Genomic DNA, 12,586 nt, shown 5'->3' on the forward strand with positions numbered 1-12,586 from the left:
CTGTGTAGTCTAGTGAGAAACGAAGAGGCATGCAGTAAGTGCATGGATATATGAGAAACAGGCTGGAGATGAAAATCTAAGAAATGTTCATTTATCAGTGCTATCTGACGTCATAAAAATGGGTAAAATTACCTAAAGCAGAGTGCAGTTATAGCCTAAATAGAGAAGATACAAGAACAAGCCCTGGAGTGCTCCAGATTTTAAAATCTGGAAAAGAAGGAGTAACAGCTAAAGGAGATTGTGGAGAGGCCAGGATACGGTGTCATGGTAGCTCCAAAAGAGAGAATAGCAATTCAAAAGAGGTTGAGATAGAATAGCATTTCCAGTAGGACATAGTGTTTATGGTTGAATGTTTCTTAGATGTCATTCACCATATAGATTAAAATATATCTACAGATTTTGGCAAATAGTGATTATTACTCACCTCAGCCAGAGAAATTTCAGAATGATGTCTGAAGAAATTAGATTGGGGTAGGTTGAAGTGTAAACGGGGTGTGAGAAAGTGAAGAGAACAAGGGTAGAAAGGTCTTTGTGTCTTAAATCTCGTAGCTGAAGTTACTCCCGTTGATTATTTAATTTTCAGTGTTCACTTTCATTGACAAACAAAAAGGCACGTGTACCTTTTGCCTTTTTTTGCTGATTGTTTCCTTAGGATACACTTCTAGAAATCATCATCATTATCGTCATCATCATTATTAATCAAAGAGTATAAACTTAGTGTAGTTAAGAGCATCTTATTGTTTGGTTGATACTATTTCTTTTTCGTATGTATTTGAAGTTATATTCCCTTTTCTAGGTTCTACCTCTGCCAGGTGAATTAATAAGTATCCCCTATGTAAGAACATAAGCTAAGAAATAAATAGCTTCTGGACATCCTGGGAAATTAGCTTAAATAAGCGTGATTTCTTCTTGCAAAATCTAGGTGCAACTGACTTTATATGAATTATCCTGTGCATTTATATTTAGTAGCATTTTTGTAAAAGAACAATAGTTGGAAGTAAATAAATATAAGTCACATGAAATTTATAGCTAATGGTTTGTTTTACAGAAAATTTACTTATTAACCCATTATAAGTCCTTATTAATATGGATTTTAGTAAAAAACCTCTCAATAAGGTGATTTTATGTTCTCCCAAATTTTATTTTCTTTCGTGTTAGTGTTTGCATATTTTCCCTATAGAGACTTCTAGACCCAAAGATCCATTAATGTAAGCTAATTTTGTAATGAATTCTGTTATGAAAGATTTTAAAATGTTACTTTTAATATTTATGTTTTATGTATTTTAGAGTATCTAATTTATTGTCAGAACATGGGCCACTGGGATGTGGGGCGTACAGATCAGTAGGTGAATGGCTAGAAGCAATCAAAATGGGCCGGTATACAGAGATTTTCATGGAAAATGGATACAGTTCAATGGACGCTGTGGCTCAGGTGACCTTGGAGTGAGTAATTTTTCTGATAATTTTTACATAAATGTTGGGGCGAGAAAAATTGTTCAGAAACCAATTTAGATGGGGGCAAGGGGGATCAATTAACCTTTGTCTATGTGCAGTAGCTTTCAAAGAAGCCTCATCTGTTTTTTAGCCTGTATTGTTAACAACTGCATGGTTAATGCTACTCATTGCCAATATCTTTGCTTCGAACAAATAGCATTTGAGTATTTGAATAATTGGAGTAGCAGCTCCTTGGCAAAATACTGGTATTTTGTGTTGTGGGAAAATGTTTTCTTGATAAAGTTTTTATACTGGTACTTATGTTATACGAATGTAAATACAAAACAAAACAAACTGTAAGCACAATTGGTGTGGCTACTCCTGTATAACTACAAAACATCATCTTAAAATTTGGCTCTCTGTGATGACTATCCAGGTAATAGCAGCTTGCACAAAGCTCGTGAGGGCAGGAATCTTATTTAATCTCTAAGTGGTGCACCTTATATCCTTGCAGTACAAGGATATATTGGATCCTGCCTCAGATTTGTTTTTAGTGCAATCTCAGTGGAACCAATTGTGCCCTTTTCTGTTTGCACGTTTAAGATAAAATTTATCAAATTTTATTCAATAAAAATCACTAGAGTTAAGTACTAAATTTCTTAAGGTTGTCAGTTGTTTGTATTTCATTAAATACTCTGTATGTGTAATTATTTTAATATTTGTTATTTGTGAAAACTAACTGTCTCCATGGTAGTTTCATTTAGACTATGTTAACGTTAATATTTTAACCTGTGAATTTAATAACTTACTTAAATTAACTACAAATTCAAAGGTTAAAATATTGTTGTAATATTGGAACATGGTAGAATATCCTAAAGCACTAAACCACAGTCTTTATTCCATTACTTCACATGATATGCACATTGAGCATTTCTCTTTCACCATGTCTGTAGTTAGAGCATTCTTTGATTCAGCGAATTCACTGTCCACACCCACAAAAGGGAACAGGGTACCACCATTTATCACCAGTTAATGTCACATTCTCAGCATTTTTTGTCTTTCACACCTATAACTAAAAGGACTTAAAATCACCAGTCAGCTTACTCTCAATTTATGGGATCCCATTCACTGGGTTATTCACACCATCACCACCAAATCACATACTTAATCACACATACACTTTGACTATTATTTCTTTGGACACAAAGAACTCATTTGTGCTGTATTTGAAATAGTAAACTGAAAAATTTACTGCTAATTTAAAACTATTTTTACATGATTGCTATTTAATTTTTCAGTAAAAATGGTCATTTTAATTTATTAAATTCATTTGTCATTTTATATTAAAATGATATTGTAGGTATTTCTTCTACCCAATGTCAGATTACTTGTAATATATATAATAAAATTATTTGCATTAAATGGTGTCTCTTTTTTTATTAAAATAGCACATATTCACGTATGTATATTTGCTTCTCCCTTCAGAGAATATTTTTTAATCACAAATAATGGTTTTGCATTAGCTGTGTGTGTTTCACTTTATTTCTTCGGGGTCTCAAAACGCTAGAAATGAGTTGTATATTTTACAATTGTGGTTTCAGTTTTTCTTAGTTCCTTTAATTTTTTTTCTCTTTACTTTGTTTTCTCCCCCTTCTATTCCTAAACTCTTTTCTTTTTAAATATTTTCTTTCAAGTCCTGACAGCCTCTTCTATCTTCTTTTCATGATTCTTCTCCATCTCATGCCTACACTCTAGTAATTATTCTCTAGTCAATTTTTATCTACTTAGTTCAGTTTATTCTCCCTGTCTTTATTACTTTCATTACCTTGCTGCCTCTTGGTGCATTGCCTCCTTTCTTATATTTTGTCTTTAAATTCATTTACTCTGACTGGAAGAGTTATAAGAAACTGGCAGACTTAGTGACATCTTCCTGTTCAGAGAATATGGCACTGTGTTGGTCCCCTGACATCAACTGCATCTGATCCCAAGGGCCTAAAATCATTAACACATTCCTAACTAGGAATTGGGCCAGCAAACCCTAGCTCCAGTGAAGGTGACTTCTTAGAGAGACAGGCATCTTTAAACAAAGGTCTTGTTTATGGTAGTTTTAAGCATATTTTTCTAATTGGTAGGAGCAAAATTATCAAAGTATTAACTAACTCAAAAATAGGGAGCAAACAGTTATTTCTTTGGTCAAGAATTTAAAAAGTGGTCATCTTTGCATTCTACTTGCCCTTCCTCAGAAAAGCCAGTCACTGCTAAGGACTAATGGTAAAGTGAACTTGAATATTAGTAAAAGACAAAGGCAAGCTCTTAGAACACTGTTATTAATTTTTCACACATGGTATTTACCCAATATTTAAATATTGATTTTATGCAGCCTGTATAATACTATAAAAATAATAAATATTATTACCAAAGTTACTGCCAAGATGTATTAAAAGCTGGAAACTGGAAGAATATATTTATAGCATTAAAAAATGCTTAGAAAATAGTCAAAATAATAAGGGAAATGATCAAACTACCATATGCGTACACTAAAGAGTGTTATAATTTGTACCATCAAATTTGTTTTCATAGGAGGTCTAAGAGGAAGAAAAAAATAGACAAATTTTCAAAACCACATAATTTGGTTTAAAATTTCTTTCCTAAAGGTTGATTTTAATTTGTTTATGAGTTTTTGCCAACACATGCATGTATGACTTAACTTGGAAAGTACGTGAAGAACTTAGAAGTCTTAGAGTCAAAGCATGTTTAATAAAAGTGGTTTTCAACCTTTGACATTTCTGTATGCTGTTCTCTGTGTATTTTTTGCTATTTTGTGTACAGCATTCATATTAAAACAACTATTGTGGCAGTAATGGTGCCAATTTGTACTCGTATGTATAAATGCAGTGAGTTATTGTCCGCAGGGGGAATTGTGAGCTTGAAATGAGGTGCAAATTGAGTCAAAAGATTGGAATTAACACAGAATAGCAGCTGTTTTTAAAGCTCTTTGTCAGATCAGTTCTGCTAACCTTTGATTATTCAGAAAACTGAACAAAATCCAATTTATTCAAATGTTACACCAATTGTGGTGTAAGCAGAAGAAGTTCCTATCAGGATTATTTATTAGAATGAGCCTTAAGCTGCTAAAATAAAGGTTTTCTCAGTTCAGAGCCAAGCAGATTTCTTATCAATAAAGTCATTATGCATAATTTATCATACACTTATAGTATGCAAAGGATTATTTATGATCTGCTATGTTCTACTGGGGCCCTGGTCACGCAGTGGTTAAGAGCTTGACAGCTAACCAAAAGGTTGGCAGTTCAAATCCAACAGCTGCTCCTTGGAAACCATATGGAGCAGTTCTCCTCTGTCCTATAGGGTAGCTATGAGTCGGAATCAACTCGACGGCAGTGGGTTTGATTTTTTTGGTATGTTCTACCACACTTACAGTACATGAAGGACTGCTTACTATCCTCTGTGTTCTATATAACTAAACTAAAACTCCAGTCCTAGTGCTCATCCATGGAAAACTATGACAAAGCCATGGTTAAATCTTTTATTTCTAAATGTAAACATATTTATCTGTACAGTAGAGACATAAATAATTATCAAGATTCTTCTAAGTTAATAAAGAATGTTAAACATGCAACTGCATTTAAAAAAATCTATGACAAAAGGAATAAACATTGAAATTTACTGAATATTCAATAATCTCTGCCTTCTATCCAACCAGTGTTGATGGAGCTAATTACCAATGATATGCTTGAAAGATGTACAAAGCAGAAGCGAAAAAATTAGTATGGCAATGAATCACCCACAAATGGGTAAAAGAGTTCCTGGATAATCAAGAACTAGCTTGAATTTTAGGAGCCCTGGTGGCACAGTGGTTAAAGCAATCAGCTGCCAACCAAAGGATCAGCAGTTCAGACCCACCAGTTGCTCCACAGGAGAAAGATGTGGCAGGCTGTTCCCATAAAGATTAACAGCCTTGGAAACCCTACGGGGCAGTTCTACTCTGTCCTTTAGAGTCGCTATGTATAGGCATTGACCTGATGGCAATGAGTTTGGTTTGAATATCAACTAGACACTCCTTGTATTTCTGTCTTTTGTTATTCTGCCACTTGAACATCAAAATATCAGTGTTTCTCCATTGTTTGATATTATATAATAATGCTTTTAAAAATGCTAGAATGCAATAACATACAACGGCAATTCATTGTATTTACAGCTTTTCTGAAACTCATCATGCATTGTCAACAAAAATTCAAACTATATGTTATGTAACAATACTATTCTCATTGAGCTTAGATTTACAAGCCTGTCTTGAAATATAGTTTCTCATCATTGGACTTGATCCTGGGTACTGTTTAACATTACATGTGGTCAATAAAATCAGTATACTATTTATAAGGGAGACACTCTTAAAATTTTGTCTAGCTATAAAATTCCCTATAGAAAAATAAAATGAGTAAACTAGCATATCTCACACCATTTCTAAATATTTTTTAAAAAGGCTTTTCCCTATTTAAGTCAGTAGCTTCCTTATTAACTAGTAAAATATATAATTTTTATCAAATTTCTCTCACATTATTACTACTAAGTTGTGCATTTAATACATACTTTATGTAGTAAAACGAGAATTGTTGGAAATTGCGATATGTATGAGATACACCAAACCCACTCCCGTCAAGTGGATTCCAACTCATAGCGACCCTGTAGGACAGGGTAGAACTGCCTCACAAGGTTTCCAAGGCTGCAAATCTTTACAGAAGCAGACTGCAATATCTTTCTCTTGCAAGCATGAGACAAAGCTACTTAAAATATTTTAATGCTTTTACCAATATTGGAATAAATGTGATTAACCTTTATCATAAATCCTGTGCAAATATTATCTTAGCTCTCATTTGTAGTATCATTAGAAAAATATTAAAGGGATGTTTTAAAGAAACTACTCTGCTTTTGAAAACCATAATCACTTGCATAAACAATCTCGTTTCTCTCACATTTTTTTTCACTAAAAAATCGCATTGTATAAAGGTACATGTACATTGCATACCTTAAAATCATGCTATTTTATAAATACTGGCACATTAATTTGACAGCTTTTGAAATCATGACAGTGCGTAAAACACAATGTGTGTTTTATAACTTCATTTATCCCATTAAGAGACAAAAAGATTCAATGGGTTTACATCATTTGTATTCATTAGATCATAAATTTATTTTGTAATAAAAGTATATGCTTACCTCAGAAGCTCCTCTCATGCCCCCTGTAGTCATTAACCGCCCCCCACCAAGGGTAACCACTGTCCTAACTTCGCTATAGTTTTGCCTGCTTTTAAACTTCATAAAAATGGAATAACATAGTATATAAAAAACAAAAAAAGTATATGCTTAGTTCAACGGGAAAATTAAAAGGAATTTAACTTAAAATCTAAAGGTATGAAATATTCTGAAGAAGAGCTGATTTTACTAGCCCGTAAACATGAACTCTATACCTGAATTTGTTAACCAAATAGAATTCCTCAGACATTCACTGTTTAACATGATACATATATCATGAAAAAAATAAATTCCAAAAACACTGAGCTAGAGTCATTCTTGTGGTCAAGTCAGTTTCAGAAAATGAAGCTATATTTGTATCTAATACAGTGGAAATAAAAAGAAGTTAAATCAGTGAGTTGATGTCATTTAGACTAAACAACTAAGAGTTGGAATATCGAACACACCTGACTGCACACACAGACACACTTTTCAAATTAAGACTTTGATACCATATATACAATGTCTATATTGCTTGCGTAGGAAAACTTATAAATTGTTTCCTTCAGGTCATTCAAAATAAAGTATAATGGCAATTTGTAATAGCTCATTTCTAATAATTGGTAAAGCAATTATGACTTGTCAAATTTAAGTACTTAAATTGTGCAAGTGTGAGTGTGTGTGTATGTTTGTGTGTTGGCACTTCCTAACCTTCATTCATCAGACTCACCTATGGGCATATAAAACATATGTTTTAAACTTCATTTTGTTCCTAATTAATTAAATTCTGTATTAGAGATTGATTGCTTTCAGATTAAGGAATGTTAAAATTTAATTTCTTTTTTTCCTGGCATAGGTCCAAAGTTTGCTAGTGAATACCCATGGGTACCTATATCTACACAATTTCTTAATACATTACATATGGAAACACAAGAATATTAATTAATCCATAATCTGAAACTGCCATTGCCTCAAAGAAATACATGCTTGGTTCCCTTCATCAGATATCTTCTTTCTTTCAGTATTTTAATTTTTTGAGGTTACATCTACAAAGTTCTCATTTTACAGATGAATAAAGAGTTGCACAGAGTTTGAAGTTCTGTGCTTGATTATCATGTTTCTCAAAATAATGAGAATATATGAGCATGGACTGGTGTCAGGTGCCTGGGTTCTGCCTCGGCTGTTACCTACTGGCCGTGTTATCTAGTCGAGGGGTTTCAATTTTCTAATGTTTTGTTTCCTTGTTGATAAAGGAAGATTAGAAAACAAATCTTTTTCCTAGAGTTATGTATTTTCCTAGAATGTAGGAAGAAGCTGTCTATAAATGTCCCCTACTATTTTTATATTTAGTACTGTGGTTCTCAGCTAGGTAGATTTTGCAACTCAGATGAGATTTGACAATGCCTGGAGCTCTGGTGGCACAGTGATTAAAAGCTGAGGCTGCTAACCAAAAGGTCAACAGTTCAAATTCACCAGCCACTTCTTGGAAACCCCATGGGGCAGTTTTACTCTGTCCTGTACAGTTGCTGTGAGTTGGAATCAACTCGACAGCAGTGGGTTTGAGTTCCTGGAGATATTTTTGCTTGTCACAAAGAGAGAGGATTGCTGTGATACTGGCATCTAGTGCGTAGAGGCCAGAGATGGTACTAAACATCCCACAATGTATAGGACAGTGCCCCATAACAAAGAATTATGTAAATAGTACTGAGGCTGATAAACTCTGGTTTAGTAGAAAATGGAAGAGAAAGCCTTTCTTTTTCCTATGTTAGTCTGTAATTAGTATTTTGTAGCAGTCTATTTCCTAACTACATCGATTTTGTTTAAAATAAGTTTTTACTAGTTTTTTTTTTTTTAAAGTTTTGCTGATAAATGCCTTGCAACCCTACCATTATTAATACCTTTATATTGTACTCTGTGGTAGCTCGGTGGCACAAACAGTTAAGCACTTCACTACTAGCTGAAAGATTATTGGCAGTTCAAACCTACCCAGAAGCACCTTGGAAGACAGGCCTGGCAATCCACTTCTGAAAGGTCATAGCTTTGAAAACCCTATACAGCAGTTCTGCTCTGCACAAATGGGGTCTTCATACTTCAGAACCAACTAGATAGCAGTTAAAAAAGACATGCTGTACACTGGCGTCTTATAGCTATCATACCTTCTAAGAAGTTTATTCACAATATTAAAAAAAAAAAAAAGTTTCCTCCATAGGTGTCAATTGCTTCTTTTTAGCTACTTGGCATTTCCTGGAATTCTCATAAGTAATCAGGGAAACATAAAAGAGGAAAAGAAATCTAAGATACTATTTGACTAAACAATTCTTTTCAATACTTATACACATAAAGCCTAGATTCCATTTCATTTAACTTCTATCCTCTGATAGTTAAACTGTTTTTTTGAGTTATCCAAAACTCCTAAAATTTATCTATGATGATTCTAATGTCAATGCATTCAATTCTATAAGACTACGACACTCTGAAATCAATACATTTACCGGAGGCAAAAATTTTCCACTTTTCGAATCATGTGTTTGACAAACTAAATAAATCTAATATGGCAAACATCTTTCATATTTAGAATTTTTAATTGTTAATGCTTATTCTTCTCTATAATTAATGCTTGTAATTTGTCAAACATACTTGAATCATTGTATGTGCCAAATACATACTTTAGGATAATAATTCCTGAATGTCTTATGAAATAACATCTAGAAACCACTGATCCTGGCTTTGAATTTGATAATATTCTAAGTTAGCTTAGAAATCTAAACATCTCTAATTTTCTTTTGAATAATCTGTTTTTTCTTTTTTTTAAAAAAAGATAAAAGCATATAAGTATCATGGTTGAAAAGCCCTTTTGATAGTGTGTAACCTTCAGAATGCTCTAAATGCTGATGGAGCCTAGATGTTGTTTGGTAAAGAAAGAAAACTCTGGTGCTTTGGGTTCCAAGGAAAAAATAAAATAATTGAAAGTGTTATAGGAGCAACGTAGTGATTATATAAAATATTTGTATTGAATGAGTCATTTGAAAAGTTTGGTCACCAACTGCTTAGCTGTAAAATTTTAAAAATACATTTCGTGTTTACTGAGCAAAAAAAGACAAAGTGCTTGTGCATATTGCAGGCCAACTTTACAAAACTGTGCAATAAAGTTGCATCCTTTAAATTAAATGCTAATTGGTAAGCATGTGCAAATTCTTTTCCCATCACTGTGTGCCACTAATAAAAGTGATATCCAAAAAAAAGGGGGCAAATCTGTATTACGTCACTCCCTATTATAAATCTATACAGGAGTTTACAATTTTTTTTTTTGGCTGCAAACAGAATTTCCAGGTACAATTTTGGAACGTGCCTTTGAAATCTGTCTAATGTGACTGTAACTCAATTAGTTTTTTCAAAATGTTTACCCCTTTGTCAGTGTGAAATATTTAGGAATGCTACCGGCTGAGTCAATACATACATCCAATGTGTGCTTTCTTCATGCAGGGATTTGAGGCGGCTTGGAGTGACTCTTGTCGGTCACCAGAAGAAGATCATGAACAGCCTTCAAGAAATGAAGGTGCAGCTGGTAAACGGGATGGTGCCATTGTAACTTCGTTTTAATGTCACTTCTTCAAGTGAAGAAGCCCTGGTGGTGCGGTGGTTAAGTGCTCAGCTGCTAACCGAAAGGTCGGCGGCTGGAACCCACTGGTCGCTCCACGGGAGAAAGACTTGGCAGTTTGCTTCCGTAAAGATTACAGCCTTGGAAACCCTATGGGGCAGTTTTACTCTGTCCTTATAGAGTCGCTATGAGTAGGAATCCGCTCGACTGCAATAGGTTTGGTTTGGGTTGGTCTTCAAGTGAACGATTCTGCACTTTGTAAACAAGCCCTGAGATTTATTTTAACAAATAAGGGGGGAAAAAGGGGAAAACTCAGTGATTTCTAAACTTTAGTAGAGCATTTTTTCTCAGCCACAGAGTTTGTAATCAGTGTTTTACTAAAATCTCTTTATCTTCCTCTCAGTGTAATCCTTTCTCACAAAGCAAATGTAACCTGCATGGGTAAAGATCATGAGACTAAACATTATCTCATGTCAAAACAACAACAAAATCCTTTCTGATACTTCCAGAAAATTTTGTACATGAAATATATAACTATGTATAGCACCTTTATAGACTGAATTAAGGCAGCCCCTTTCAAATCTTCCAAGGGTCTACTTGAAAGGAAAAGTTTTCTAGCCCTTTGTGGGCTAACAAAAGCTGCAGTTTACTGAAGTTTACTTCAAGTCTTAATTGTCCACATAAGTGTATTGAAGAGCAATATGGGTAGATTGTTTCTTAATAGATACATTCTTTTTTTTATTTTAAAATGCTGTTACACAGCATTACATTATAGAAACTAGTATATAAACATGTTGCTTGATCAAGAACAAGTACAATACAGGGTGTATATTTATTTTTCTGTGTTATAAAATTTACTTTTAATTTGTTTTTCTAGAGATGTTTAGGGTATAAATGTGTATATACTGTATAATTTACAACATAACCAGAAACGAATTTAGGTTGAAATTTTGTGTGTGTGCTTGAACATGTGTGCATTACCATTCTGCTTGCATTTTTAATGATGTTTTAATTTTAGCAACATACAAAAGCAAGTGTTTCAAAGGAATGAATAGGAAGAATAGGGAAGCAGTAAAGCAAAATTTAACACAAGCTGGTGTCTTTTTTCTCTCATGTGTCCAAAAGCTACTAAATCTCTTTATTCTCTAACAGAAAATGTCTCTAAGATTAAATCCCCTCTGGCTTCTTAAAAACACTTTGTGATATCTGTGACAATGCAGTTCTTCTAGCCATTAATCTTGCACCCCTGTAAGAAATTTCACCTTTCTGAATCCCAGAAAATATCTTGTCAAGCAAAGTTGACACCAAAGGGCACATTTTCAGCAGGATGTAGAAGGATTTAACTGTGCAGCCCCCTGCTAATGTTGTTAAATCCAGGCACACAGCACTAAGCATTACCCCGAAGTGTTAATCCTTTGTAACCATTCCCATTGTGGCTCATCTCTAGAAAATTTGACACTAAACCAGTGGTGGAATGATGACAAATTTTATATGTGTGTATATATATATATATATATACACAAACACATTTTTTTCCTTCAGAATTTTCTCTATTTCAAGGCTTGGTATTTGTTGATGACTTTTTATTTATTTGGTAATTGCATTTTCTATTTAGTTTCATGGCTTTGAATTTATTTTGAAGAACCCATTCAAAGTATTATTTAATTGGCCTTGTTAAAGAATACAAGGTATATCTTAAGTATGCTCTATGTACGGTACCTGGTGAAGACCAATAATTGAGGAACAGAGTATAACGTGTATTAGAGATTGTACAACAACTGGACTCCTTAATGATATATATTTTTTTTTATAATGTTACACTTCATAGAAATCATGCAATGGCATGTGATTATCCAATCTGTGCACATCATTTAAGTAAGATACAGACAACTCACAATTATCAATGGCAGTAGTACATTGGAGTAGCCTGGCTTAGTGACATCCATTGAGGAAATATACCTGCGTTACAGTTACAGTGACAGTATTCTGCTTCTTTCCTGAACACCTGTTTTACTTGAATGTACAGCACCTACAAGAATAAATTTTTTGGAAATAACCTCTTTCCACCTTGCCTACCCATTACTTAAGTGGTGAAATAACTCTTTACTACATCAGCAAGAATAAAAGAGAAAAGAAAAAAGGTCTATTTTTTTTTTTTCAAATAATGTATTCAGTTCTCTGTAGTAGGGCTATACTGTGCATATGTCCACACACACAGGTATACTGTAGGAAGCCTAGTAAAATTTCCAGAAAAAGTTGGTAAAGGTGGATTTAACATTGTCTTGCTATCACAGTAAGCACGCC

The 12,586-nt window shown here is 33.7% G+C and overlaps 1 protein-coding gene across 7 annotated transcripts in view; it reads left to right on the forward strand.

Annotated features, from left to right (window-relative positions):
• The window catches only part of EPHA5 (EPH receptor A5), a 407,780-nt gene extending 396,900 nt beyond the window's left edge, over window positions 1-10,880 (forward strand). For 6 of the 7 annotated variants that reach the window (XM_049886190.1, XM_049886191.1, XM_049886192.1 and 3 more), the window contains 2 exons: window positions 1,288-1,443; window positions 10,168-10,880. In XM_049886190.1, coding sequence (XP_049742147.1) covers window positions 1,288-1,443; window positions 10,168-10,273 — 262 coding nt within the window. In that variant the 3' untranslated portion in view covers window positions 10,274-10,880. Of the gene's footprint in view, window positions 1-1,287; window positions 1,583-10,167 lie in introns of those variants that run through there. The other variant, XM_049886196.1, reaches the window with a different exon arrangement.
• Window positions 10,881-12,586: the final 1,706 nt, after the last annotated feature.

The sequence above is a fragment of the Elephas maximus genome, chromosome 5, assembly GCF_024166365.1.
Source record: "Elephas maximus indicus isolate mEleMax1 chromosome 5, mEleMax1 primary haplotype, whole genome shotgun sequence".
Taxonomy (NCBI): domain Eukaryota; kingdom Metazoa; phylum Chordata; class Mammalia; order Proboscidea; family Elephantidae; genus Elephas; species Elephas maximus.